The following is a 26,607-nucleotide window of genomic DNA, read 5'->3' on the forward strand; positions in this document are numbered from 1 at the left end:
TTCAATAAAAATTTTCTCCACCACTTGTGAGTTTACTAAATGCTCTTGAAGTTTCGTGCTTTTTATTGAGTTCAAATTGCTTTTTTATTTTGAAATTTCACACTTCATACCACACCCTTGTTTTTCTGTGTGTAATACTCTTTGGTCAATCTAGGTTAAATTATAACTTACTACTGTATATTAGTTATTTTCCTTTTGGGTACTCCCAGCAGCTTTTCCTCTTTTCGCGTGTTTCTGTTTTCTGTCGGTGAGTAACCAGAGTTGACTGACGTAATACGATGTGTGTGTCTGCAGCAAGGATTGATGTGTTAACAGAGTATAATGAGTCCTCAAATGCTGACTGATATAGTTCAATATGTGGCTTTGAAGGTGCTGCCATAGTGTATCATCATTCAACTTTGGTTACTAACTAAAAACAGTGGAAGTATCAAGTATCAAAAAGGAACCATATAAAATTATAGCATAAAGTAATAATTTAACTTAGACTGACCAAGAAAAACTAGATACAAAAAAACAGAAACATAATTTGAGTGTATAATGTCAAATGATATAAAAAATTCAAATTATCCATAAACATTCAATAAACTCATAGACAGAGAGTATTTATACTTCCATTTATGGTTGAAACATGCAGTAAAAACATATATGTGATATAAAATGAAAAGAAGTTTTTAATGTAAGCTTGTGTAGTGGTTAATCTTATGACTTCAAATACAGAAACAGACTGGGAGACTGAGTAAAACCATGAAAACATTTCTGAGACTTCCCACATAAGAAGCAGATATGCTAATCACTAAACTGCATTTTTGAGAATACTATGACTCAAAATATGACCGCTGCCATTTGAAAAAAAAAAACAAGCATATTTAAACAAACCTGATGAATTCCTTCGCTTAGTGCGTTTCCGCCTACGTATTGGCAGGAATGAATTTATTACATCCCTTGTCAGAGCCTCATGTGCAGATGGCACTGTATTCATATCTTCCGGTTTCTATAAAACACAAATGACAATCACATTCAATTAATAATTCACCAAGATACAACATTAAATTAACAAGATTAGGCATTCTTTAGCAGGACATTAATACTGAAAAGATAACTTGCCTCTTTTTTTTTTTAAACAATGTTTTATATCTGCACTAAGTATGAACATTTGGAATTAGTAGCTGTTTCATTTCTAAAGGTATTACTTCAGCATTTGCCTGGAAGGACTGAAAGAAACTGAAGGATGCATGAACTATAATACAGTTCAAATACCTTACTATGTAACAAAACAAGAGTCCAAAGAGCCCCTCTCAGCTTAAAATCCAAGAAAGAAACAAAATTTCTAAACTACAGTAAATCGGAAGAAAGCTTATAAAAACTTGTTTCGCTCTGTCCCTATGAACCTTTTTCACACCTACAGCTGAGAGGATCTGTAGTAGCCAGATAATTCTGTTAAGGATTTCCATATATAAAAGCACAGAATTTGAGACAATTGTTACACTGGAAATTGCTGGCAACATGAACTATTCACAACTAATCACAGTGTAAGTACAAGGTGGAAACTGTAGTCAATTAATAATACTTTTTTTTTTGCAAAAACATGTTACAAATTTAGTCACCATTTATTCCGTCACAGCATCTCAAAAGTAAAACATCAAAGGCCATCCTGTTTAATTATGCCACTAAGAATAATTCTGTCAAAGCAGCAACCCAAAATTATTCATTCCACATAGCTGTGAAAATTAGAACCAAAAAATTTCAGTTCATATCAAACTGGGTTTTCAGACACCCACCATATTCTTTTTCCTAACACAAAATCCCTTCATACATCCACTGTAGTTCAGATTTTTCATTTAAAGATCTGAGAAATTTGTGACTAGCATGCCAATCCCTATGCATAAGAATTTAAAAATTACTTAATCCAAATTAATAAATGTATAAGCTCTGGTGGCATAGTTTGCTGAATAGTTTTCTGTATTGCTAAACATGAGAACGATTCTACTTATCATGTAGTTAATTTTATCCCCTTTAATACAGTACACTTCATATCATTCACAGTTTTTTAAAGAACTGCTGTATCATGTTACTTTAATTGTGTCAATCCTCTCATATCTCCAACCATTTAGGGAACTTTCCTTCTCAGAAATCAAAGCAACTGCTCAAAGCCACAGCCTGGCTGTGGCATTCATGTAATGTTGTATGTAACGTAAGTAAGAGTATATGTACTTAAACACAATGCCCTGAAGATGTACAGGGGAGTGTATGTATTGCTCCCCCATTCTTGATGTCAGCTGCTTTACTCCTGGATAAAGAGCCCCCAGTGAGCCCCCAGAGCCAGTATGGATAACACAGAGAAGAGAAATATCTCTTGACCCCATCACAAATCAAACCCCAATTCCCAGACCAGCCAGCCAACAGCCTGTCACTATACTTGCTGTGCTGTCCCTTAGTAAAAATACTGTTGCACCAAAAGAACTACATAATGCTGATGCAGGAGACAAACCTGGCAGAAATCACTGCAGGTCAGCATCAACCGAGGGGCATAAGCTGTCTCTTCTGCAGCCTCTCTGTTAGACATATGCTGATTTTCTTTGACTGCATCACGCACCAATGACAAAAACCTGTATGCATGGTATTACAGCCACCTGTGGTGAGCAGGCAATTTCTATCTGTCCTTCAGTTTTTTAAAACACTTGACTGTTATTTCAAAGTAAAAGATTCATTACCAAATGTGTCAGCTTGTCCTGTGTTTTTATTGTTTACAGTAACAATGTGATGCTGACCATTGCAAAATATGATAATTACAATCACATCTGTACTTGGTGCAATGTATTCATGTGAGTAAAAATGAAAAACCATAGTTATGAAATGGACTTGTGTGAGGATATTTTACTTTGTTTTGGAAAGTGTGCAACCTCTCACTTGTTTCTTACATAGATATTCTGAGAACTTTATGATCAGGCATTATATACACAGTGAACCTCCATCTAACACTCTTCCATTTAAAATTTTCTCTCATTTAAGACTCAATTTCAGAGATCTCAATTAAGAGTCTCAATGTTAAACATCCTACATTTAAGACTTTTCTTAGTTTGGAGTTCAAATATGCTGCCTTCAAAAGAACTTACATGGGAGTCACTATATTTAAAATACAGCCACATGTATGTATGCTTTGGTAAAATTTATTGGGTACAGAAAATATTCTTCTTCAGAAGGTATCCCAGCTATGAGGACAGATTGACATAAAACTTGTCTCCATACTTACCTCGCCACTAATTGTGCCTGGAGCCAACCCTTGGATATTGAGGCAATGGGCAGCCTGTAGAAGTGAGGGAAGTTGGTTAGGATCCACACTCACCTCACCACGGTACACAAACTCAAGCAGAGCCTCTAAATCTGATGCTGTAACTCCTGCTAGCATTACCACAGGATGCTGACAAGGCGTGCTCTAAAGGAATCAAGCAACGTCACTTCTTTATTCAAGTCTACTACCATAACCCCAAATTCAGGTACAAAACATGACACTATGCATACATGATGTGAACTATTGTATCATTCCCTGCAAACTTAAAACATTCAACATACTTGTTTAAGAACAACCAGTACAAAAGATCACAAAAATCTCACTTTATACAAACTAAGATTTTTTAAAAATACCCTTTCAATACAGAGGATGAGGTGGGCAGTTCATGTAGCACGAATGGGGGAGATGAGGAATGCATATAGGATATTGGTGGGAAAGCCGGAAGGAGAGAGGCCACAGGGAAGACCAAGGCGTAGGTGGGTGGACAATATTAGAATGGATCTTAGAGAGATAGGATGTGATGGTATAGATTGGATAGATCTGGCTCAGGACAGGGACCAGTTGAGGGTTTTTGTGAACACGGTGATGAACCTTCAGGTTCCATAAAATGCTGGGAAATTCTTGAGTAGCTGCAGAATTGGCGGCTCCTCCAGAAGGGCTCGGCTCCATGAGTAAGCAAGCAAGTAAGTAAGTAAGTAAGTAAGTACCCTTTCAATACATCAATGTGGATACAACATTTTGGTGCTATGATAAGACCATAGAAGAAGTTTACAAACAAAATAAATGAGATTTTTGAGAGTAGTCGCTGGATTCAGACTATCTGCTAAGATAAAAGATTATATTAGAACCAAACTAAAAGTACATGGAAGTGAAACAGTGGGCAAGAGGGAAAGGGTGTGTGTAAAGAGGGTGACTGGAAGTCCTATGGACAAACTTCAGGAGGTTCGTGGGGAGATAATTTGGAGCACAAATGTAAATAAATTGTTCTTTGATTCACCAAATTTGTCAAATTATGACATTTCACCACTTTTTAATAAAGTTAAATACTAACTGTGCATTCATGTATACATTTAATTATTTAGATTTAACATCATTCATTACGTTTAGTTACAACGAACAAGACAGAAAGTCTGCAAAATGATCAGATCTTTCCACTTTGAATTTTAAATTATGTTCACCACATAGATCCTGATCAAGTAGCGGAGACTCACCCACAGTTCTACATATTTCTTCACAGAACTACTCAAAGACTTTCTAGGTGTCTAGGTTGGCCCCTAATATGTCAGATCTAACAAATGTGACTGATCAGACCATCAAGATCTTATACTACCAGCGGCATAATGATTTGTTTCATGCATTCCCATTAGAAGAAAATCAAGTAGGTTCTGATCAGGAGAACACGGAAGCCAATCAAACCCCCCTGGCCAACATGTCTGGAAAACAGTTATTCGACCAATTACACACATGGCACAAAAAATCAAAAGAGGCATCACAGTTCTGAAACCACAAGCCCTCACAAACATTAAGCAGTACATTCTTCAGCGGCAGAAAAAGTGTTTCTTCACGGATATCAGTGCATGCAATTCCACCGAGACAATTGGCTCTCATATATGGTGAAATTAGGTAAGCATCTACAATTGCAAACCCCAAACAGTGATGGTAAATCTTTGTTGAAATGAAGGGCACTGAGTGTTCATTCGTGTCAGTTGTGGAAACCATTCAGCCCATTCCTTGTGGACACCACTCCACTGCTGGTTGCTCGTCTGGCTTACGCGTAGACCCTGATGATAAAGCCAGCACATGCCTTCAAAACAGTGGTAAGGTTCTACTGTACTAAACAGCATCATGTCCCAGAAGATGAAACTCTTCACACTTTAACTGTTGTTCTTTTAATAATTGTTGCAGCCTTCATAATCTTTATATTACATCTCATAGCTTCAAATCTTCATCCTTTGTACAAACTCCATCCAGCCTTGTTTATCAAAAAACAAATCCTCCCTTGTTACAGCAGCCTCTGTTCAGCAATCTTACAACTGCAAACAACTGATAATAATTAACATGTTTTCGTTCAGACTGATCAACCTGAATTTATCTACATTTATCACTACCATCACGATTAACTAATTACTGTTTTCTCAAGTTCATTAATCAGCTAATACTGTGATCTATCACCAGTCACTTTGACAGTTTGAAGACTATGGCTGATTTTCAAAGGACTGTGTCCTTGCATGCATAAGCTTGCTACATCCTTTTTAAAAACTGTCAGCAATGGATTAGCTTTTTACATCAACTTCGCTGTTGCAATGTGACTGACTCTTACTAGTCACTTGATTTCCCATTATGTTGGCATAACAACTATTAAAATAAAATTGAGAGCATGCTAAGGAGAGCAGACACAATATATTTGCTCATTAATATGTCAAATTAGGGCTAGATGCAGAAGGATATTGCAGTGGAAATATCTGTAGTGATAGTTATAATAATCTGCAGTTGAAGTGATAATATTTCTGAAAAATGATCTATGCCAAGTCTGTGATTTGTAAACAGCATGTTTATTGAATATTCTTCTGTACACTCCAGTCTTAAAATCATTCAAAGTGGGTCAGTTTCCTTAGTTTTCTAGTGGAAAAGTTTCTTTTAAAATATATTTGAGAGGTACATGTAGATTAGCAACCAGCTGGCTGAACCAAAAGGTGTTAACATTTTTAACACATAGCTCAGAACAGGAATTTGGATCAGGATAGAGATCAGTGGAGGGCTATTGTGAACATGGTAATGAACTTCTTGGTCCCACAGAGAAAGGGCAGTTTCTCACGAAGAACTCAGCCATATGGAGTCAGTCTTAGTCAGTTCAGCACTGAGTGTTCAGCCAAGAAGGTGTCACTCTGGCCTTGTATTCTCGAGGTTTCAGATTCAAATACTGACTCAGAGACAACCATTCTGACTGAGGATTTTCATGGTTCCTCCAATCCAACAACACAAATTCCAGAATATCCCAAATTAAGCCACAACTGTTTCCTTCCACAATTTTCCAAAATCATTATCCATCCATCATCCTACCATCTAACATTATAGTTAGTTGTATGTCTCGGCTACTGACATTTAGAACAAAAATAGATAGTGCAGCAGTAAAAACTTATGTTTCAACTGCTCTAGATTCAGGTAAACAACGGGGGAGGGGGCAAATGATTAAATTGTTGAAATAAAACATGACACATGAAACAGGTGGAACTGGGGTTAGGGGGTGGGGAGGGAGCGATGGCAAGTAGCTGTGCGCACAATGTATCCAAGGTGACGCTCACTCGCAGAGTGATTTACACAAGATGGCGACAGTTCAAAGGAAAGTGCAGTATGTTTTGTGGCTTGCAAAATTTGAATTTGTGACTCAAGTGCAATGTGAGTACCATCATGTGTTTAACAAAGAACTACCACATGAAAACAGCATTTGTCATATGGATAGACAGCTAAAAGAGAGACAGGAAGCCTACTGGTCAAACAGCATTATGGAAGACCATCCTTTAGTGATGAGTCGGTGGAAAACATCTGAAAGAGTTTTATCCACAGTACAAAGAAATTGGTACATAAATATGCTCGAGAATTAGCATTTTAAAAAACAACTGTTCGCAGAGTTTTTAAAAAACATCTACATTTTACTGGTTATAAATTTCAGTTGTTACATGCAATCCTCCCAAGTGATAATCGCGAAAGCTACAATTTTGATGTGGATATTCTTAATGAAACTGACGTGGAACAGCAGTTTTTACATCATGTAATGTTCAGTTAGGAGGACATTTTTTCATGTTTCAGGGCATGTCCATCGACACAATGTAAGAATATGGGCTAACCAACACTCCCATGATTTTGTTAAACATGAGCGTGCTCGCCCTAGAGTTAATGTGTGGTGTGCTCTTACCAGAGATTGCGTGATTGGCCTGTATTTCTTTGTGGAATGCTATGTGATGACATCACACAATTACCTCATCATGTTGGAATTGCTTGCAGTAGCCCAAACTGATGATTATAATGTGACCTTTCAGCAAGATGATGCTCCTGTGCATTATACCAACTGTTTCGGAATTTCTTGATGAGATATTTCCACAGCACTGGATTGGGAGGGTCGGATGGAAGCAATGGCCCCCTAGTTCTCCAGACCAGATATCCCTGGATTTTTATTTCTGAGAGTATGTGAAGCAAATTGTCAACAGTGTTTGTATTCACAACATTCAACACTTGAAACGGCGAATCAGGAAAGTTGCCGCATCTATCACTCTTGTGGCAGGAAATGGAATACCACTTAGATGTTTGCAGAGCCACCAAAGGAGCAGACATAGAACTTTGATAAACATATGGAAAAAAATATTTGAGTTGTTCTTTAATTTAATTCATGTTTAACGTATGTACCAAATTCCATTTAATACATAGGTAAGTCAATAAGTAAGTTACAAATGGATATAGAACTTAAACAAATAAGACTACTGATTTGAAAAATGCTTTTATTTCTCAACATAATCTCCCTGTACATCGAGACACTTGTCCCATCGTTTCACAAGCCCCTGAAAACCAGCAGGGTAAAATTCTTTGGTCTGCTGTCGGAACCAGGCGGTGACTACCTTTTCTACAGCCTCATTGTCGGGAAAATGTTCAGCCAAAAGATGATGTTTAAGAGGGCCAAACAAGGGTTTCAGTTACTTACATTTAGGCTTCGTCGCTCAGAAAGAAATACATCTGCATATTTTCCAACTACTTCAAGAGGAACTAATATCATATCCACATAGAGTCTTCCATAATTCACTAAACCTCTCTCTTACCTTCAAAAGATTAAGTAGGAAGGGGCTTGCAGCACATAATACAATCTTATGAGCAGGGAAACTACGGCCCCCTGCTGCCAAAGTGACATCCACCAGATCACCATGACAGCGCAGTAACTGAACCGCAGAAACCAAGGAAGTCCCAAATTCTCCCCAAGTCAAGCTGTACAGCTGTGTACTGCCCATTGTTAGCTTGGTATCTTCAACCTTGCACTGAGTATTCTACAAAAGGAAGTTATGTGATTCTATACGTTTAACCTACTTTGCCAAAGCCACTGAGTTGTACTTAAAATGTAACGGCGAAGACAAACAGATAAAGCAGATCACTATCATGTATTTAATTTATATCTCAAATTCACATTCCATAATCTCAAAAGCAACATTACACAACCAATGAAGTCTAGGAAAAGGTACAAAACTTCTGTATAAACGTACCTGCTTCAAATCTGACACTTCGTAAATCTAATCCGTGTAATAAGACCGGTCCAGATACTATTCGTTGGTTCTATTACTTTTCGTCCATTCGATTAGTGTTCATTCCTATGTCCTCCAGTCTAACGAAACCCAATTTCAATTCACTTTCACTGCCATACCAATGAAGTATTCATTTAGGATAGAATCATAATACATATGCATCACATATATATATGTCTGTATATATATATATATAAATGCTTTATTTACTGACATAAACGCAGTACAGTTGAAATTAATTTGCACAATCGAATAAATCGATTGAAATTCTAACCCAACAAATATAATACATATAAGCACAACCAGTTCAAAGACATCCTGCGACCGGATCCGCTACGTTCAGCTCACTTTTGCTACTTGAACACGTGAAAACACTTCTGCACTACATGTTGCCAATATAGGCATAATAATTCCCTAAACATTAGAACAAGACAGTAGCATTCCCATACAACACACTCCATAGCACAACGGATTGATTTCTAATTTCCGTTTAAGAATATTTCTAAAGCATTCTATTGCATATGCCCTATAAGATCGTTTTAGCTCTCATGGCAGATATTTGACGTGCGGTTACATGCACATAATGAGAAATTTTGTTTGTCTTGACCTGTCAGCTTAATATACAACTTCATAATTCAGTGCCCTTATACTAAATTTCATTCTTCACACACATCAAACTCGCCCACGGCTTTATTTTTATGCTTCAGGTTCTGAATGCGTGCGAATTCGAACATGATAGACATGACAGGAAGTGCATTTAAATGAATCACAATAAATAAATTTTATCAACACTTTTCTGCCCCTTGCATTACATTTCCACGCCAATTAATTACATTAGTTCAGTTTACTGTTGGAGATTTATAGTACTGCGTAAATTCCGTAACTGCTAATTTGGCCAATGGTTGTTGATGTCTACTGTCACTGTTGGCACCGTTATTTTGCGTATTTTGTGTTTGTGCTTCCACAATTTTCATTTCAGTTCGCAATTCACGCACTTGCCGCATCTGTTCCAGCGCTTCATCATATGTTGGGAGTCCTGACACTACAGTATAACTTGGTAAAGATTCGACGTCACCACCAGTAACGCCACCAGCTGCCATCGAGTGCGCGCGAGATTCCAAAACTGTAAACAAAAGAGAAATATGTAAGATTTGAGGCTTTCACGGCGGTGACTATGAAGAAAGCAGTCTTTTGGGATTTGGCACCGTGTATATGTGGTGTTAACTGACGTTTCGGAGGAACGTATCGCCTCCATCTTCAGGGTAGAAGAAAAATATAAGAAATCTGCAAGCGAAGAGACCGTGAGAACCGGTTTTCACGTTCCTCCGAAACGTCGGTTAACACCACATATACACGGTGCCAAATCCCAAAAGACTGCTTTCTTCAAAAGAGAAATACTTAAATTACACACAATATTAATGCGTTATTTCTGAGGGGGAAAAATAATAAAATCTGTCATTTTAATGGCAGCCAGTCCTTTGAAATCGGGAGTAAAGTCACATTCTGAAGCACTGTGTATATGAATTATACAGCAGAAAAGGGGCAGTATTGAACATAACTGTGTTGTGACGAACTAACCATCGTTTCATATGTTTACAGAATGAAATGGGTATTCCGCGTTTGCAAAGCGGGATCTATAGCCTCATATTTGAAGTCACAAAAAGTACACGTTGGGCAATGACAATTTTACTATATTGCACGTGTTCTTGTTTAGTAACAACCGCGCTGTTTACATTTTGTAACGAAGAATGTGCAGATGTATATTTTGTACGTCGGTTCTGCAACGGAAAAGCTCCTGCTTCAGTTGGGAAATATAGGCGACGAATCCCCGATGGGCGTGTATCTTCTAACCTCTCATCGGCAATTTTGGGAAAGCAGAAGGCTCTCAGTGTGTCGTTGCCAGGTGAACAGGATGCGAACCTGGAGACTGAGGCAGGCGGTTGTTACTGCCACTGGCTAGTCGCACACCACCTGCATCCATATATTCTTCTTCTTCTCTTTTCATTCACAAGTTTGCCAGTGTCACGGTAAAGAGTTCAAGAAACTCACATTTATGTTTGGATGTCAATCCATACTGTACGTCAAAAGCAATTTCCAGGATCAATATTCCGTTATCATGTGATGTAGTGCAATTTACGTTCAGCTCAATTGAACATTCTAGTCGGGGGGGGTCGGTTGACAGGGGTTTCGGGAAATGAGCTTCCGGGTCTGTTGGAGGATATATCTCTGACAACAAAGACACAAATATACTTCCAGCAATATGAAGTATGTCCATATATCGGTCGACACGAGATGTGGTACTTGATTCAGCATTTCCTTGGTCGCTGAACTGGCAAGATGGAGGTCTTTCGCAGAATTGACCACCGCAATCACCGGCCCTCAACCCTCCTGACTTCCATGTGTGATGTTACATGAAATATCTTGTTTATGAGAGTAGGGTGAACCCACGTAAGCACCTCCTTCCTCTCTTATAACGATGGGCCCACACAGGCATCAATGGCCAAGACGCTTCGTCGCGTCACACCCTGTATTGTGAAACGGAGAAGAATGTGTATCAAAACTGAAGTCGGACGTTTTAAACATTTGTTAATGCAATGGAAATCCATGATATATCAAATAATGAACAGCCATTAAATATCATGTTGTGATACAATAAATATATTAGAGTTATTCATATATCTTAACTTTCCTTCCCTATAGCTATGTAACGGGCGAGAATCATACCCACGTTTGTAGAACATTTTTCCTTCGCAATGACCTCGGAATAACCTCAGGAAATGATGACAAATTCGTGAAACATTCTGTATATTTTATAAGACCTGTATTCTCATAATATAATAAGAGATACATTTTTAAGCATCAATCACTGCGTCACTGAGCAATTTCCTGAACCTCTTATCAATGTCACAGTCGAAAATATTGTCACGTGATTTAGTGTGACTATAGAAGAGTTTTGGCTTGATCATCGGATTTATTGGACTTTTTGACACAGCATGTGACTACACTTTAAAATTCGCTATTACTACTACTACTACTACTACTACTACTACACATACACACACACTAGTGTAGACAGTCACGACTTCACAAGCCGTTGCCCGGTAGCGGCTTCCAACGGCGGACGCTCCTCTTCCTCTGGGATTCTGAACTATCCTCGGCCTCACATACCAGCTTCTCACAGCAACAGCATACCTATTGTACGTCAGCAGTTCTCTAACTAACTAACTGACTAGCTCAGTCACTCACCAATCAACTAACTCAACTCAGCTGACCCCCATTAACTACCTGTCCTGCTTATAACATATCTGCACGGATCCCACAGAAAATACCGTTCCTGTATTGCTGTTTACGGACCGTTGCCTTGTAACGGCCGTTGTCTACTTTCTTGTTTCGCGGTCGTTTCCTAGCAACGGGTCTACATGCCACAGCATCTACTGACCCATGGAACCACTTAAATCAGGTGTATCAGGTGTAAATCTCGTTATTCCTCGTGATTGGTGGAAATAGCTTTTCAAAGTTAAGCAGACATTCCAGATGATTAAAAGGCCGGAAGAGAGAACAAATGCATATTATAAGGACATTATTACAGAACAGGTTCATTCGTTCCTACATGTACCGTTCTTGAGAACGGCTGTTATGACTGTAAATAGCTGAGTTTAAAAACGTGGGTGGAGGTTTGAAACTAACTAAATTTTTATGAAGATCTGAATTTTAGAATTTAAAATTCAGTGCTCTCAGTGATCTGTATAACGAAAACAATATTGAAAAAGAATGTAGTATACACTAATAGATGTGTTTGGCAGAAGGAATTATAAATGAAATAATTAAGATTACGGTGAACTTTTCAAACAAAAATAAAATTTGCATGCAGCCATTCACTGCTTGGTGACTAATATTTCCTATACCGAATAGATAAAAGCAGGCATTAAGGCTTTATTGTAGGCCGCGACATAGCTCAGGCGGTTAGTCGCTGGCTTCCCATCGCGGTGGCCCGGGTTCGATCCTGGGTCTGGTCAAGTGGGATTTGTGGTGGACAAAGTGGCGCTGGGGTAGGTTTTCTCCGAGTACTTCGGTTTCCCCTGACAATCTTCATTCCACCAATTGTTCCACAATCACCCTCACCTATCATCTGGAGCTGGTACAATAGGCCAGAAGTGGCAGCAGTACAAGGGACTTAGTCCCACCCCACTAGCAATAAAAAAAAAAGGTTTTACTGTAATAGGGCAGCATAGTAAAAGATAAAATCTGTTTTTAATACAGTCTAAGCTCAACAAATACTTTCTTTTGTTTGTACTCCTCTTAAATTTGATTGTGCTACGGACAGCCCGGATACCGAAGTCGGTACAGCTACTGGCTACGGGTTGGGCGACCGAGGGGTATGAGTTCGAGTCCCGGCAGGGTCAAGAATGTTTTCTTCTCAACGTCGTCCAGATCGGCTACGGGACCCACTCAGCCTCCTATACGATGGATACCGGGGGCTCTTTCCTTGGGGGTAAAGTGGCCGGGGTGTGAAGCTGACCACTCACCTCCAACTAGTACCGAGGTCAAAAAATGTGGATCTATACATGCACTCCCTCATACTTGTTCATGGCGTAGTGCTTAATTAGTTAGGGCACATTTATTTTACCTCATGGGGACCAATGCTGCCTGTCGAATTCCGAAAATTTCCTAGTAACATCAATTTTCTTTAATTAACTCGAAAACTGTAAAACTTGAGTGGGAAGTGCACAGGACATAAAATGAACGTTCCATCTGTCCATACCATATTTGTCTGCAACATTTTCCTCTCCGATAAATATCTAATGAGATTTTCAAAGAAACGCATGTAGGTCTACATGTAAAGTCTTCCTTACACAAGTCTGACTTAAATGAAACCGAAATGGCTCCACAATTCCCTGTAAAACTCTACAAACCAGCCTAGAGGTTCCTTATTGTTTTCATGCGCTGGGACGGACGGACTGAGTGAATTTCACAAGCCCCCCGCAATGCTTCCAAACCCACAAAGTAGTTAGACCTACTGCACTGATAAGGAAGTGATAAGTAGCCACAGAGTTTTTTTTATTCTCCCTCACAAAAACCGGAGGATTAGTTTTACAAAACTTTAACCGTTATTTTATGTGAACATGAAACTTGGGCCCTCTCCCTACTGGATAAACAGTGATTTAAGGCATGTGAGAAGAGGTGATGGGGAGAATATCTGGACCAAGAAAATGATTGCGAACATTACATGGGGAGCTGCATGCTCGTACTCTTCGTCAGGGTGATTCAGGTGATCAAAACAATGCAAATGAGATGGAAGATGGGACGTTGAATAGTTTTAGCCGGAATGCAACGGAAGAAAGCATTTCAAACACCTAAGCGTAGATGAGAGGGCAGTATTAAAGAGGATCTTAAAAAATAGGGTTTTAAATTGTGGTCCGAATTTCAGTGGCACAGAATCGACAAAAGTAGCGGGCTCTCGTGAACAGAGGAGCAGGAAGTAGAATGACTAACTAGGCGACTCTGAACTCAAGGACGCTGCTCCATGAAGTCAGTAAAATTGTTCTTGGTGTGTTGTTGAAATGACCTTCTCTGTGGTCTAGTGGTCAGAGTTCCTGGCTACAGATCCAGAGGTCCGGCTTCGATTCCCGGCGATACCAGACTTTTTCTGAGAAGTAGTGACTCTGGAACGGGGTCCACTCAGCCTCGTGATGATAGTTTAGGAGCTGTTTCAAGGAAATAGCGGCTCGGGTCTAGAAAACCGAAATTAACGGCCATGCGGATTCGTTGCGCTGACCACGCGACACCCTCAATCCGCTAAAGTTGGCACTAACTTCGCCGACAAGCGACGGTCGCTCGGTCGGTATAGTTCACTTGCGGACTAAAACCACGGAGTTCGTTTGTTTTTTGTGTTGTACAAATTATTAACCGTTCAGCTTGTAGTACTATGTAATCAGATCGATAGATGTTGCCTGATCTCGAAGAAAACAACAATACCGTCATACTGCCAACACACACGCGACACAAACCAGTCATAAAGTGCTTTGTGCCAATTCAAACGTTGGCAACATCCTAAGTTGCGTGTAAAGACATTGGATCTGAAGTAGGAAGTACCGGGAAACTTAATTATTTCACGTACTGCCTTTACTAATACAAGGTTATGTAGGAAGTTTCGTAAACTTGTCACATTTAGCACAAGGTCACGCAGTAAGAATTGAGCCAGAACATTTCTAATATGAGTCAGCGATTTCTGAGACAAGTGATGCGTGACCCAGACGTCCAGTCGTTTCCGTGGCCTCCGTAAAGATCTGTCGAAACTTATTAATCAGTAGGCCTATCTACAAAGCATATCAGAACATTAGTAGAAGAGCACACCATTCGCCCTTGTTTGCTTCATGTAGGCTAAACTGTACTGAAATACTTAAATTATTTAGTTATCATAACAATCTTAAGAGTATATGTTATCTCCCTTACCGCTCTGGCAGCGCACAGTTATCTCCTGATGCACTAAACTGTTGCCGAACAAAGAAACAGGTGGACACAGGTTATGTGGTCGCATAGCAACCAGAGAGAAACGTAGGCAAGTAAGTTAATGGTAAAACTGTCCCCGTGCTCAATTAATTAAGTACTCGTGGTTAAGCACTACGCCGTGAAGACATATGTGAAGTAACTGCAGAATTCTGTATCCCTCTACAAAAGATGTGTACGCAGTAAAAAGAAAAGTGGGTGTATAATAATATTCTTCCGTTATGCTTCCTTGCGTTTTCTTTACGCACCTGTGGTTTATTGATTGCATGGAAATGGAATCAACACACGCCGAACGAAGTCCACATGTTAATCCACTTTTTCTTAGCGTCATACAACTTAGAAACTCCGTGGTTTTAGTCCGCAAGCGAACTATACCGACCGAGCGACCGCCGCTTGTCGGCGAAGTTAGTGCCAACTTTAGGGGATAGAGGGTGTCGCGTGGTCAGCGTAACGAATTCCCAGAGCCGTTAATTTCGGTTTCCTAGACCGGAACCGCTATTTCTTTTCCATTCAAGTAGTTCCTCAATTATCCTCACGAGGATGAGTGGGCCCCGTTCCAGACTCACCACTTCTCAGAAAATCTGGTAGCCAGGAACTCTGACCACTAGACCACCGAGGCGGTCCGCATACAACTTACAACTTAGTATGTTACAAATTATAAAACAATTGTTGATTTCATACAGACTTGCTTTAAAGAAAACTTTATAGTATACAAGAAGCTGTAACCCGACAAACACACCGTCTGTCCTGCATGAATATGATCTGATGGATCTGGGCCCACGAACCGTTCAATGGAAACTTCCTTCTCGAACTACGTATAGGCTAAAGGCAGTTACAAAATGTGGCAGTAAGGCTATTTGATCAGATCAGTTAGCCTCGACTAACCGGTTTCTTCACGCTATTACCGACATCGGAAAAAGAAAATACGTGTATATTCTCGCTTTGCCTGCCACGATAGGATAGAGGGACACTTCAGGGTAAACCTGCTGCTCGTTGAAAGTCCCAATAGGGACAAATTGCATATTCTACAAGTGGCGTCTTAGTAAAAATAATTTTATTTTAAACAAAGCTTTAATAGATATAGCTGTGAGTATGGTGATTGGTCACGGGCTGGAGGACTAGGGTTCGATTTCGTCACCAAGTTCAAGACCATTTCTGGGGCCCACTAAACCTCCCATCCAATGGGTCCAAGACGCACCTTCTTCGGGGGATAAAGCCGCTGGAACATGAAGTTGATAGTCAGGATTACCTGGAGCTACACCCCCACTTCACATACATCTCCATGGTGTGATGATTAATTAAGAAAATTCTAAAGTGACAGGTTCACCATCCATAAGTCAAAGAAGATGTGATTCAGTAAGATCGCCTCCCTAACGTCTATTTGCATAATGAGGAGCTTCATAACTTGTACTCTTCTCCAAGTATAATTAGAATGATCAAGTCAAGGAGGATGAGGTGGGCAGGTCATGTACCACGAATGGGGTACATGCATATAGGATACTGGAGGGAAAGCCAGAAGGAGAGAGACCACAGGGAAGACCAAGGCGTAGGTGGGTGGACAATATTAGAATGGATCTTAGAGAGATAGGAGGGGATGGTATGGATTGGATAGTTCTGGCTCAGGATAGGGACCAGTGGAGGGCTCTTGTGAACACGGTAATGAACCTTCTGGTTCGATAAAATGCTGGGAGATTCTTGAGTAGCTGCAGAATTTGGGGCTCCTCCAGAAGGGCTCAGCTCCATGAGTAAGTAAGTAAGTAAGTAAGTAAGTAAGTAACCTGCATGTCCGGAACCGTTAAATTTGCGGACATCTATTCTGATACGCCATCAGTGTTAACGACCTCTGCATTAAATTTGCAAGACACGTCTTTGTCATCACCAGTTTGGAAACCCGTCTCGCGCGCAAGGCGGTTACACTCCCATTTCCCAAGCAAAGGGCATTCTATTTGTCGGTACAGCAAATCGAGTTGCGAACAAGTCACAAAATAAATATTAAATTTGTATCTGTTTGCTTATAGTCTCTGTGTTTCGCGTGATTCCATTAGTCCAGCATTTCAAGGCAAAGGTTATTACTTTGCCAGGATGTCATAAATATGCTTCAAATCTCGAAAAAATACGCATGGCTGCTTTATGATGTATTTCTAATTTTGAGAAAACTCCCTTAAGCTTAAAGGTAACGTTCGAAACGTTCCAAAAAAAAACAACCAATTATTATGCAACAGCACATACTGATTATATTACCTCAATCAACCAATAACATTTATGGAGCAGGAATTTTAGAGAGATACATGATAGTTGCTCAATTGCACAAGAAATTTCACGCCTTTTACGAAACTCAAAGTTGCATCGTCGTGCTCAGAACCGTCCGCGAACAAACTATATCCTGAACCACTTAAAACCAGTCTACACCCTCACATCCTCTTTCCTTAACGTCCATTTTAATATTATCCACTTATGTCTGGTAGGTATCCCAAGCGGTCTTTTTCTTTCAAGTCTTCCATTTGAAACTCTGAATATATTTACATTTATAATATAATTATGTATAATATATTTATATATATTTATGTTATGGGATATGTTTCCCGTATTGTCCCCTTGTTTCTTTCGCCCCAGCAGTGTAATAATGAATGCGAAGTATAAATTATGAAGATCTTCTGAGAGTATTTTTCTCTAACCTTTTACTTACTCTCTTAGGTACAAATATTCTCCTCAAACCCTTTTTCCGATTAATGAATTCACGTGGACAAACGTAAGAAGGTATATAGATTCTCTTTAAGATTTTCTTTGAGACAGCATCTATAAAAATGAAATCTGAAGACGTATTAAAGTGTCGCCTTCATGAGGAAAATCAGAACACGAGTTAGTCAGGTCTCACGTAATCGTTTACTGTTTGTTTAACAACACTGTCAGTAGCTCAGAAAGCCTATGATTCAGTTAGGAGGGGAGTATTGTGTAATATTCTGACAGAGTTTGGTGTACCTATGAAAATAGACCAGTAGAGAGGTTTTGTGAACACGGTAATGAACCTTCGGGTTTCATAAAATGTTGGGAAGTTCTTGAGCAGGTGCGTGACTGGCGGCTTATCAAGTTAGTTTTATGAGTAGCTGAGTGGAATGGCGGACAGGTCGGTGATTATTTTTTGTAATGGAGGGGACGTTGAGGGAAACATCCGTGGGGTATACAGCAGTTTTCTTGGAGAATGAGTAAAATAACGAAAACTCTCAGCCAGGTTAGACGGTGTCTCGACCGAGAGTCACTTCGCGAACATGAACGCAAGTCTGATGCGTTACTACGTGAGTCAGCTTGCTCTGTCCGACTCTGCCGCATATACTTGTAGTGTGGGCAACAGATGTTCAATAACCGTTAATTCTTTTGTGATTTACAAATATTTGCTGCTACTATGTGTCCTTACAGCAGCCGTGCAGTATTGTAGGAAAGAAGGAAACAAAAGCTCACGAAAAAAAAAAATGTTATATTACAAGTGGCTTTCAAACAGCCGTGACGTTACTACACGTAGCTCTCAGCGCGCTCTACATGCGGATATTTAACATCATAATCTCTACTTCACTTTCTTATAGCCCGAGCCGTATTCAAAGCCAGAACTCGAAGCTTGTCATCTTCTTGTACAAAAGAGTTGCCTTGGCTTTAGTTGTACCAACAGTACAACTTCCGACGTTGTAAAGCCAGGCAGCTATTGACAGTCTGGGTTTTCTTTAAAGCACTGTGTACATTTTAATGACGTAACAAAACCTGAATAGGATATCAATTTGTCATACTAATTTCTCACTTGAATGGTTGATTTTTAAAAGTCAACAAACAGTACCTTGAGATGACCTTGAGACTTTACTTTCGTGAAGTGGCAAGCTACTATCAGCAGCAATAGTCAAGTGTGGTTATAAACATGCGCCTTCGTGGGCCATAATTGAAGTATGCTAAAACTTTGTCCCTGTGCTTAGTTAAGCACCTCGCCAAGAAGTCGTATTTCTTAGTGGTGGTAAACTTCCTACAGTCGTAACTAATCCAACTGCGTGGCTTGCTGGAATTATATCTGAGACGGTGGTTCGGAACCCGAAATTACATTATGTCTTATGCTCCAGTCCACAAGCCTATTTATGAAGTATTGTCATAATTCGGCGTTTAACAGGCGGTATTGCATGAAGCCCAAATCCTAATGATTGTCTGTCAGAATAATAGAAAGATCGACTGTATGTACTAAAATGTGTGGTGTGAGTACACGGAAGAGAAATTAACACATGAAAAGCAGATCTCAAACTTCAGGACGGATGACAAGCGAGAATTAGTGTGACAGTCAACTGATAAACATATGAGTCACGAGCAGAAGAGAAGAACGGATGAACGTGTTTATATAAGGATCAAAATCGGAAAGGATCCTCAGTGCACTCTGAGACATCTCCTGAACGAAAAATGAATTCGAAATATCCGACGGAAATAAGGAAAGACAGTGCGGAGAACCGGTTTGTAACCCATACTTAAAGACGACATTGAACGCACAGCAACCAGACGTGCGAGGTACGCCAAGTCCCAATCGATCTGTCCTGCTATAGTAGACCTATACTTACTTACTTACTCATGGAGCTGAGCCCTTCTGGAGGAGCTGCCAATTCTGCAGCTACTCAAGAATTTCCCAGCATTTTATGGAAACCGAAGGTTCATTACCGTGTTCACAAGAGCCCTCCACTGGTCCCTATCATGAGCCAGATCTATCCAATCCAAACCATCGCATCCTGTCTCTCTAAGATCCATTCTAATATTGTCCACCCACCTACGCCTTCGTCTTCCCTGTGGTCTCTCTCCTTCTGGCTTTCCCACCAATATCCTATATGCATTCCTCTTCTCTCCATTGGTGCTACATGCCCTGCCCACCTCACCCTCCTTGACTTGATCATTCTAATTATACTTGGAGAAGAGTACAAGTTATGAAGCTCCTCATTATGCAGTTTTCTCCAACCTCCTGTCACTTCATCTCTCTTCGGTCCAAATATTCTCCTCAACACCCTGTTCTCAAACACCCTCAGTCTATGTTCCTCCCTTAATGTCAGAGACCAAGTTTCACACCCATACAGAACCACAGGAAAAATTATAGTTTTGTATATTCTAATTTTTATGTTTTTGGACAGCAGACGAGAAGGTAAAAGGTTCTGGACTGAATGGTAGCAAGCATTACCCGAGTTTAATCGCCTCTTAACTTCCTCCTGAATCAGGTTTCGATCTGTTACCGTTGTTTCCAAATATCTGAACTGTGCCACATTTTCAAAACATAGTAGACCTACATGTAGGCAAAACTCGGCGATTGGTTTTATATACTAAGACATGTAGGGAGAGATGCCACACTTAAAACCTTCAGATGATGAAAATTAAAATTATCACCATTCCGCTACACGGCCTATCAGAGTATCATCAGTGGATGACTTCTGTACTCAGGACACCTACGTAGAACAAATTTACTTAGTATTCCATATTATCGAGAGTAGATTGTAAATATGCTTTAATTTAATAAAAAATCTATCCCATTGCAACTTCGTTGCTTAAATATTGCCAGCCTCTTTGTAACGGTGGAAACCCCACTGTTAGACTTTAATCTCCGGGCCAACGATTTCCTATGCATTTTTTCTCATTGTCCGTTGCGTAGTGATGGATGTCTTACTGTCCGGTTTTCAGGCACCACGTCACAATATATTAAACAAGGATGGAAGTGGCGTAGAGGCAAGGAAAGAATCTGATTCTCTAACAACAGGAAAAGGAACATAAATGTGTTCACGTCTTAACATCTTGAGAAAAGAGTGAAAATACTACAATGGCAACACGCTATATCGTTGGACGTCTATGCTGCTCGTCGTTCTAATGTCCAGAGAAACACGAGTTTGGTGATGGCTTACTTCCCGTGTCAGACGCGTGCATGAGCCTGAATTCGTCGCAAAGTAGTACCGACTTATTCATCGGTGGTTCACGCAGCATTTTCTGCAACACAAGCCTTCAGGGAACGCTGTTCTAATTTTAGGTGACCCCATATCCCATAGCAGCTACCCTCTTTTGTTTCATATGGCTGCTGAAAATGACGTCATTTTTTCGTATACCAAGTCACTGTATTCATGTCTTACAGCATTGGACAGGTGTCTTTCTGGGCCCTTCAAGAGTTATTTCAGAGATTAATGGCAGCTAGGTTTAAGCACAGCCCACAAAGAAAATCACACGTAAAATGGGGTGCCTCATGGGGATTGCTTATAATAAACCTGCTTCCGTGGATACTGGTGTTACGTGCTTTTGAGTCAACAGGTATTTACGGTATCTTTTGAAACAAAAGAAAAGACTTGGATATTTCCTCTCCATTTCTGACACCAGCAAAACGAAAACGTGCATGGAAGCGGCTCCGGTTTATGCTCTCTCCATTTCAGGGGTAACACCTCATAACGTCTTATTTAAGTCTGCAAAGCCATCGGCAGGTGGGCAGAACACTGCACTGTCTTCTGTTACTTCGCCCGACGAATCAACCGATTCGGCCATTTTTTTCATTGAGTTAAAATTTAGACCTTTATCCCAGATTTACCTTATTAAGCACCGGTAGGGCATTTTTCTTTGTCGAGAAATTTTCAAAAAATCACAAATAAACGGAGAAATTCTTGCGACTTTCTTGTACACGTATCGTGCAACGCCTTCGTACGTAACCATAGCAACAGACTTCTTAAGTTATTATGGCCTCCTTGGACAAATGAAGCTCCTTCTATTCATATTAGTTCTTTCTGTAGAAGTTGTGGTTCCACACGTGATCTAAGAAAAAAAAAGCATTACATCACATCACACTGACGTGCATCAGTGTACATGCTGACACCTGATGGTATTTATTACGTGTGTCTAAACAGGTAAAAATACAGATCCCTTCTCCGTATGGGACTACGGATATTTATTCTTGTGTAACTTCATGTTAATTACAAACTAGCGCCTCTAATCCTGTAAACTGGATGTTAAATATATAGGTAAATATGTCTGGATTATTTTGTAATTATGAAATGCTAATCTAAAAGGATATCTGTTGGTAACTGCAAAGTATTAAATTGTAGCTAAAAATGGTCACGTTTACAAGACGTGTTCTGATGTACTTTTCAAATATTGGTCCTCAAGACTTAAGCACTTCGTGTCGACCTGATTTATTTGGTTTACATCAAGTGACTTTAAAAGCAGCAAATGTAAGCCGTCGAACGGGAAAAATTCAATGTGTACCCAAGGTTGTATGAGCATTTACACTGATTACAAACATTCACAAATACTGCAAATATAAAAAGAATAATAACTGCAGTAACATGCGTGTTTTTTCTTAAGGCAAGATTGAGATGTTATTTAAAAGAAAGAAACTGAGTAAGTAAATCAATTACAAATATTTGAAAATGTGAATGTAATATTAGATAAAGTTCATTATTTACACTGCTTTTCTCTAAATAATTTAGTATTAATTACATGAAAGTAAAATTATTTCAACGTATTTTATTCTGAGCAAAATAACTGTAGCGTCCGGTATATTAACGGGATAATACAGATTTCCATAAAAAGTAATGAAATGCATCAGGTGGACTACAACATATAACATACTATTTTCGTTTCCTTGTGAAAACATTTAAGCGTTTGCCAGCATGCGTCATAATACACAAAGAAAATAGTTCGTTCAGACTGCGTAGACTGATTATCGTCAGCGAGTCTGAAATAGTTCGCATCGGTATAATTTCTGCTATCATGCACTTTAGACAAAGGCCTTATCGAAACTGCAGACATATCTTTCAGGGTTTAAAAAAACTCCGTAGCTTGAGTCCGCAAGCGAACTATACCGACCGAGAGACCGCCGCTTGTCGGCAAAGTCAGTACCAACTTTAGCAGATAGAGGGAGTCGCGTGGTCAGCGCAACGAATTTACTCGGTCCGTGCAAAAGGTTTATAAGGAAGACAGTTTGGACAGCCCAGTTAGTTGAAAGTCAGCCTGTGAAGAGTAGACTTGGAGGGTGGTGTGAAATGGCCGCCAGCCAAGCAGTTAGCCACTGTCAGTTGAGTTCTGCAAGGAAGGCTGAGAAAAGATGGAAATGTAAATAAGTTGACAGTTTAATTGTGGAGTATTAGCCAGCGGTCAACGACGTGAGCACAGAAACTGAAGAATCTCTACTGTTAAGATCTGTTGCCAGGAAACGGCTAGTGTAGACCAACAGACTGAGGACACTATTCTGTGTCAGTGATCTGTAAAGTGTAATCACGAGTCGTAAGCGTGTAAGTGATATCGAGACACGAATCCGAGCACGTCAAACACGTGACAACATAAATTTCAGTTAACCAACTGCTCATCTCTCCTTTAACAATATCAATCATTCTCTGTTAAAAATTCTGAACTTCTTCCACTATTTGGAACAATAACTAATGTCACTTTTGGTTCGCATAATTTTGAAAAGCATTCAGGCTTCTTGCAGTTGTCCTGAAAAAAAAAGAACTGTTGAGTAAAACTTGAAGTCAAAACCTTGAAGAATATCACGGTATTCCCGAGCAGAAATGTGCCCTGCGCAGTCCCGTTCTGCTTGCTGCCGTTGGTTGGCTACTCTGAGAGCACCAAGCAACTGCACTGTATTAACATTCCCCATTTTGTTAACATAAGCCGTTTGCCGCAGCTGGGAATGTCATGTATTGCCTCCTTCTCTCAAGCCTATACTAATACAGTGGCTTTTCTAATTGCGCCTGCGCCCAAAATTGGGTCAACGTAATCAGCAGGAAGATGGCTAACAAGCCTATGAGTGGGTGGCTGGAGGTGGTAGATAATGTATTATCTTATCGCTTCTCCTGCAAGTATGTGTAACCGCGGAAGTAACAATTTTATCTGATTCCTCGAAGTGTTGGCCGGGCTAAGGCGACCGACATGAAAGCTCCGCCACTGCTCCTTGGCTGTATGAAAGTGTTGTCGGATACTAGCGTCTACACGAGCGCAAAAAATGCGTCCGTTGTAACGAACGTACTTTGCTGAGGACACCACACAGTTGCAGAATGCGGTGCGTAGTTTAAACTACGTGAAGACGTTGCCTAGTAGGTCCGCAGGCTAATTTTTACCCTCTCCTTGAACAGGAAGAATAATCTCGTGATGTATCTAACAATTTACATGGAAGAATCTTCTTGAATAGCTGGTGATCACTCAGGTAGTTATGAAATATCCCACGTTGTATAGAACCCTAAAGTTCATTGCCGCGTTTACAAGCGCTCACCACTGTTCCGTGCCTGCAACCTGGTACCTCCAATTCACATCCTCACACCCTCCAACTTCATTTCAACATTCAGTTTCACGTCCACGCCCAAGTCTCCCAAGCGATCTCTTTTTTGTGGCTTTTAAGTTAAAATTCTGTATGCATTCTCATCTCCCACTTCATATAACACGCCCTGTTCACCTTTATTCTACTACTACTTCCGGGGCACGCGGTAGCGTAGTTGGTTGAGGCACTAAGTTACGTACAAGCCGGAAGGTTGCGGGAAAGAATTCCGATGAGGTCATTGGATTTTTTCAATTGGCATAATCCTTCCAGCAGCACTATGGCCCTGGGGTCGATTCAGCCTTTAACAGAAACCAGTACCAGGAATATACTTGGGGGTAAAGGGCGACCGGCGCGTAAGGTTGACAACCTTGCCGCCATCTATAAGCCAATTGTCTAGAAAATGTGGGAATCTCAACATCTCACAACCCTATGGGCCTCCACGGCCTGTTACAGGGATACATCTACTTTTTTTTTACTATTACTTCCTGCTTCTTGGGTCCAAATATTCTTCTCAACATCCCGTTTTCAAACACATTCAATTTATATCTTTCCAAAATATAGCCCTTATTGTGGAAAAAGGAAAGACATATCCATTAGTCTCAGAGTTAACGTCTGTTCATTGTAGGTCCGTGCGGAAATGACTACCTACATTCGGTTCCGCATAGTGTCACAATACACTTCAGAGTTCAACAACCGCGTGCTCAGAATTGTTGTCTCAAATATACACTTTTTATTAGCTTTTTCTGGATACCTTCACATCCAAAATTTGAATTCCACCTGCGTTCATGAAGTGCTATACCACTTGCGTCATGAAGGATATGAAAATAAATAAATATCATGAAAACTAACTTTTACCACCATTAATTTGATTTCCATAAAGTGCCAGAAAATTTACATAGTCTAAACTGTTTCCTTCGTGTTTTGAGAAAGTCTGCACTGTAAGAATTACCATACACAGTGTGTCCAGGTTCTGTTAGGACTGTGTTCATTAAAAATACAAGACGTGAATTATTTTCAAAATTTCACTCTTCTTATTATTCAAAATAGTCTCCTTCTGAATCAATACACAGCTGGAATCGATTGAAAAGTTCTCGAAAACAGTCACTGTACTCCTTTTTTGGAATCGTATTTAAAACTGCGGTAGATTCCCTTTGGATGTCCTGGATGGTGTCTTGACGGTCTCCTTTCATCGCCAACATAACTTTTGGGAACAACCAGAAATCTGCTGGAGCCAAATCTGGCGAATACGGAGGATGATCAAGGACTGTGATCCTTTCTCTGGCCAAAAAAAATCGAGCACGATCTTCGATTTGTGGGGTGGGGCATTGTCGTGGAGGAGCGACCAGGAACCTTGCTCTCTATATTCAGGTCGAAGTCGAAGAATTCTCGCCCACAAACGATTGAGGACCCCAAGATAATAATCAGAATTCACTGTTTGACCTTCTGGCAGAAATTCCTTGTGAATGATTCCTTTGGAATCGAAGAAAACGTTTATTAGTGTCTTTACTCGACTCTTTTGCATGCGCACTTTCTTTGGGCTCAACCACGCTGCACTCTGCCGCTTTGTGAGAGGCTCATATTTAAAACGCCATATCTCGTCACCAGTAACAATCGATTTTGTAAATTTTGTATCAGTTTGGCCCGACCGTAACATGTCNTTTGCAGTGTTTCACTTCCACTCTAGCATGTTTTTCATCGCCTGACAGCGCGTGCGGTACAAACCGCGCACAGACCTTCCGTTTGCCCAAATCCTCGGTCAAAATTTGATGCACAGTACTTTTTGGTATTCCCAAAAGCTCCTCGATGAGTCTTGCAGAAACACATCTGTCTGATGCAAGGATTTCGTTCCCTTTTTTCACATTTTCTTCAGTGCTACTTGTTCTCGGCTTTGATGCACGTGGAGCGTCTTCAATGTCCTCCCTGCAGTCACGAAATACAGCATACCATCGAAAAATGTTCGAGCGGCCCAAACAATCACTACCGTACACACTTCATCATTTCGTACGCTTCTCCGGCTGTTTTGCCTAACTTCAAACAAAATTTGATGTTGGCTCTCTGTTCAACCGCCATTTTCCGACGAGCGTCAGAACAGTAGTGTCACATTTAAGGTCAGAACACATGATGCAGCGGTGCTTGCGCTTTAAAATTATAGACAACCACAGCTGAAACTTCAAGAATCTTAACGCCACAACTCGACAACAGATGACATTGCAGGGCAAAATTAAAAAAAAAAAAAAAAAATT

At 40.1% G+C, this 26,607-nt stretch overlaps 1 protein-coding gene across 1 annotated transcript in view; it reads right to left on the reverse strand.

The window, feature by feature from the left end:
* Positions 1-184: 184 nt before the first annotated feature.
* The window catches only part of LOC111861494 (transcription factor GAGA), a 31,586-nt gene continuing 5,163 nt past the window's right edge, over positions 185-26,607 (reverse strand). The window contains exons 2-5 of the mRNA XM_033750343.1: positions 8,098-9,694; positions 3,251-3,433; positions 877-991; positions 185-288 (exon numbers count right to left, since the gene is read on the reverse strand). Coding sequence (XP_033606234.1) covers positions 185-288; positions 877-991; positions 3,251-3,433; positions 8,098-8,283 — 588 coding nt within the window. The 5' untranslated portion in view covers positions 8,284-9,694. The remainder of the gene's footprint in view (positions 289-876; positions 992-3,250; positions 3,434-8,097; positions 9,695-26,607) is intronic.

The sequence above is a fragment of the Cryptotermes secundus genome, unplaced genomic scaffold, assembly GCF_002891405.2.
Source record: "Cryptotermes secundus unplaced genomic scaffold, Csec_1.0 scaffold793, whole genome shotgun sequence".
Classification (NCBI taxonomy): Eukaryota; Metazoa; Arthropoda; class Insecta; order Blattodea; family Kalotermitidae; genus Cryptotermes; species Cryptotermes secundus.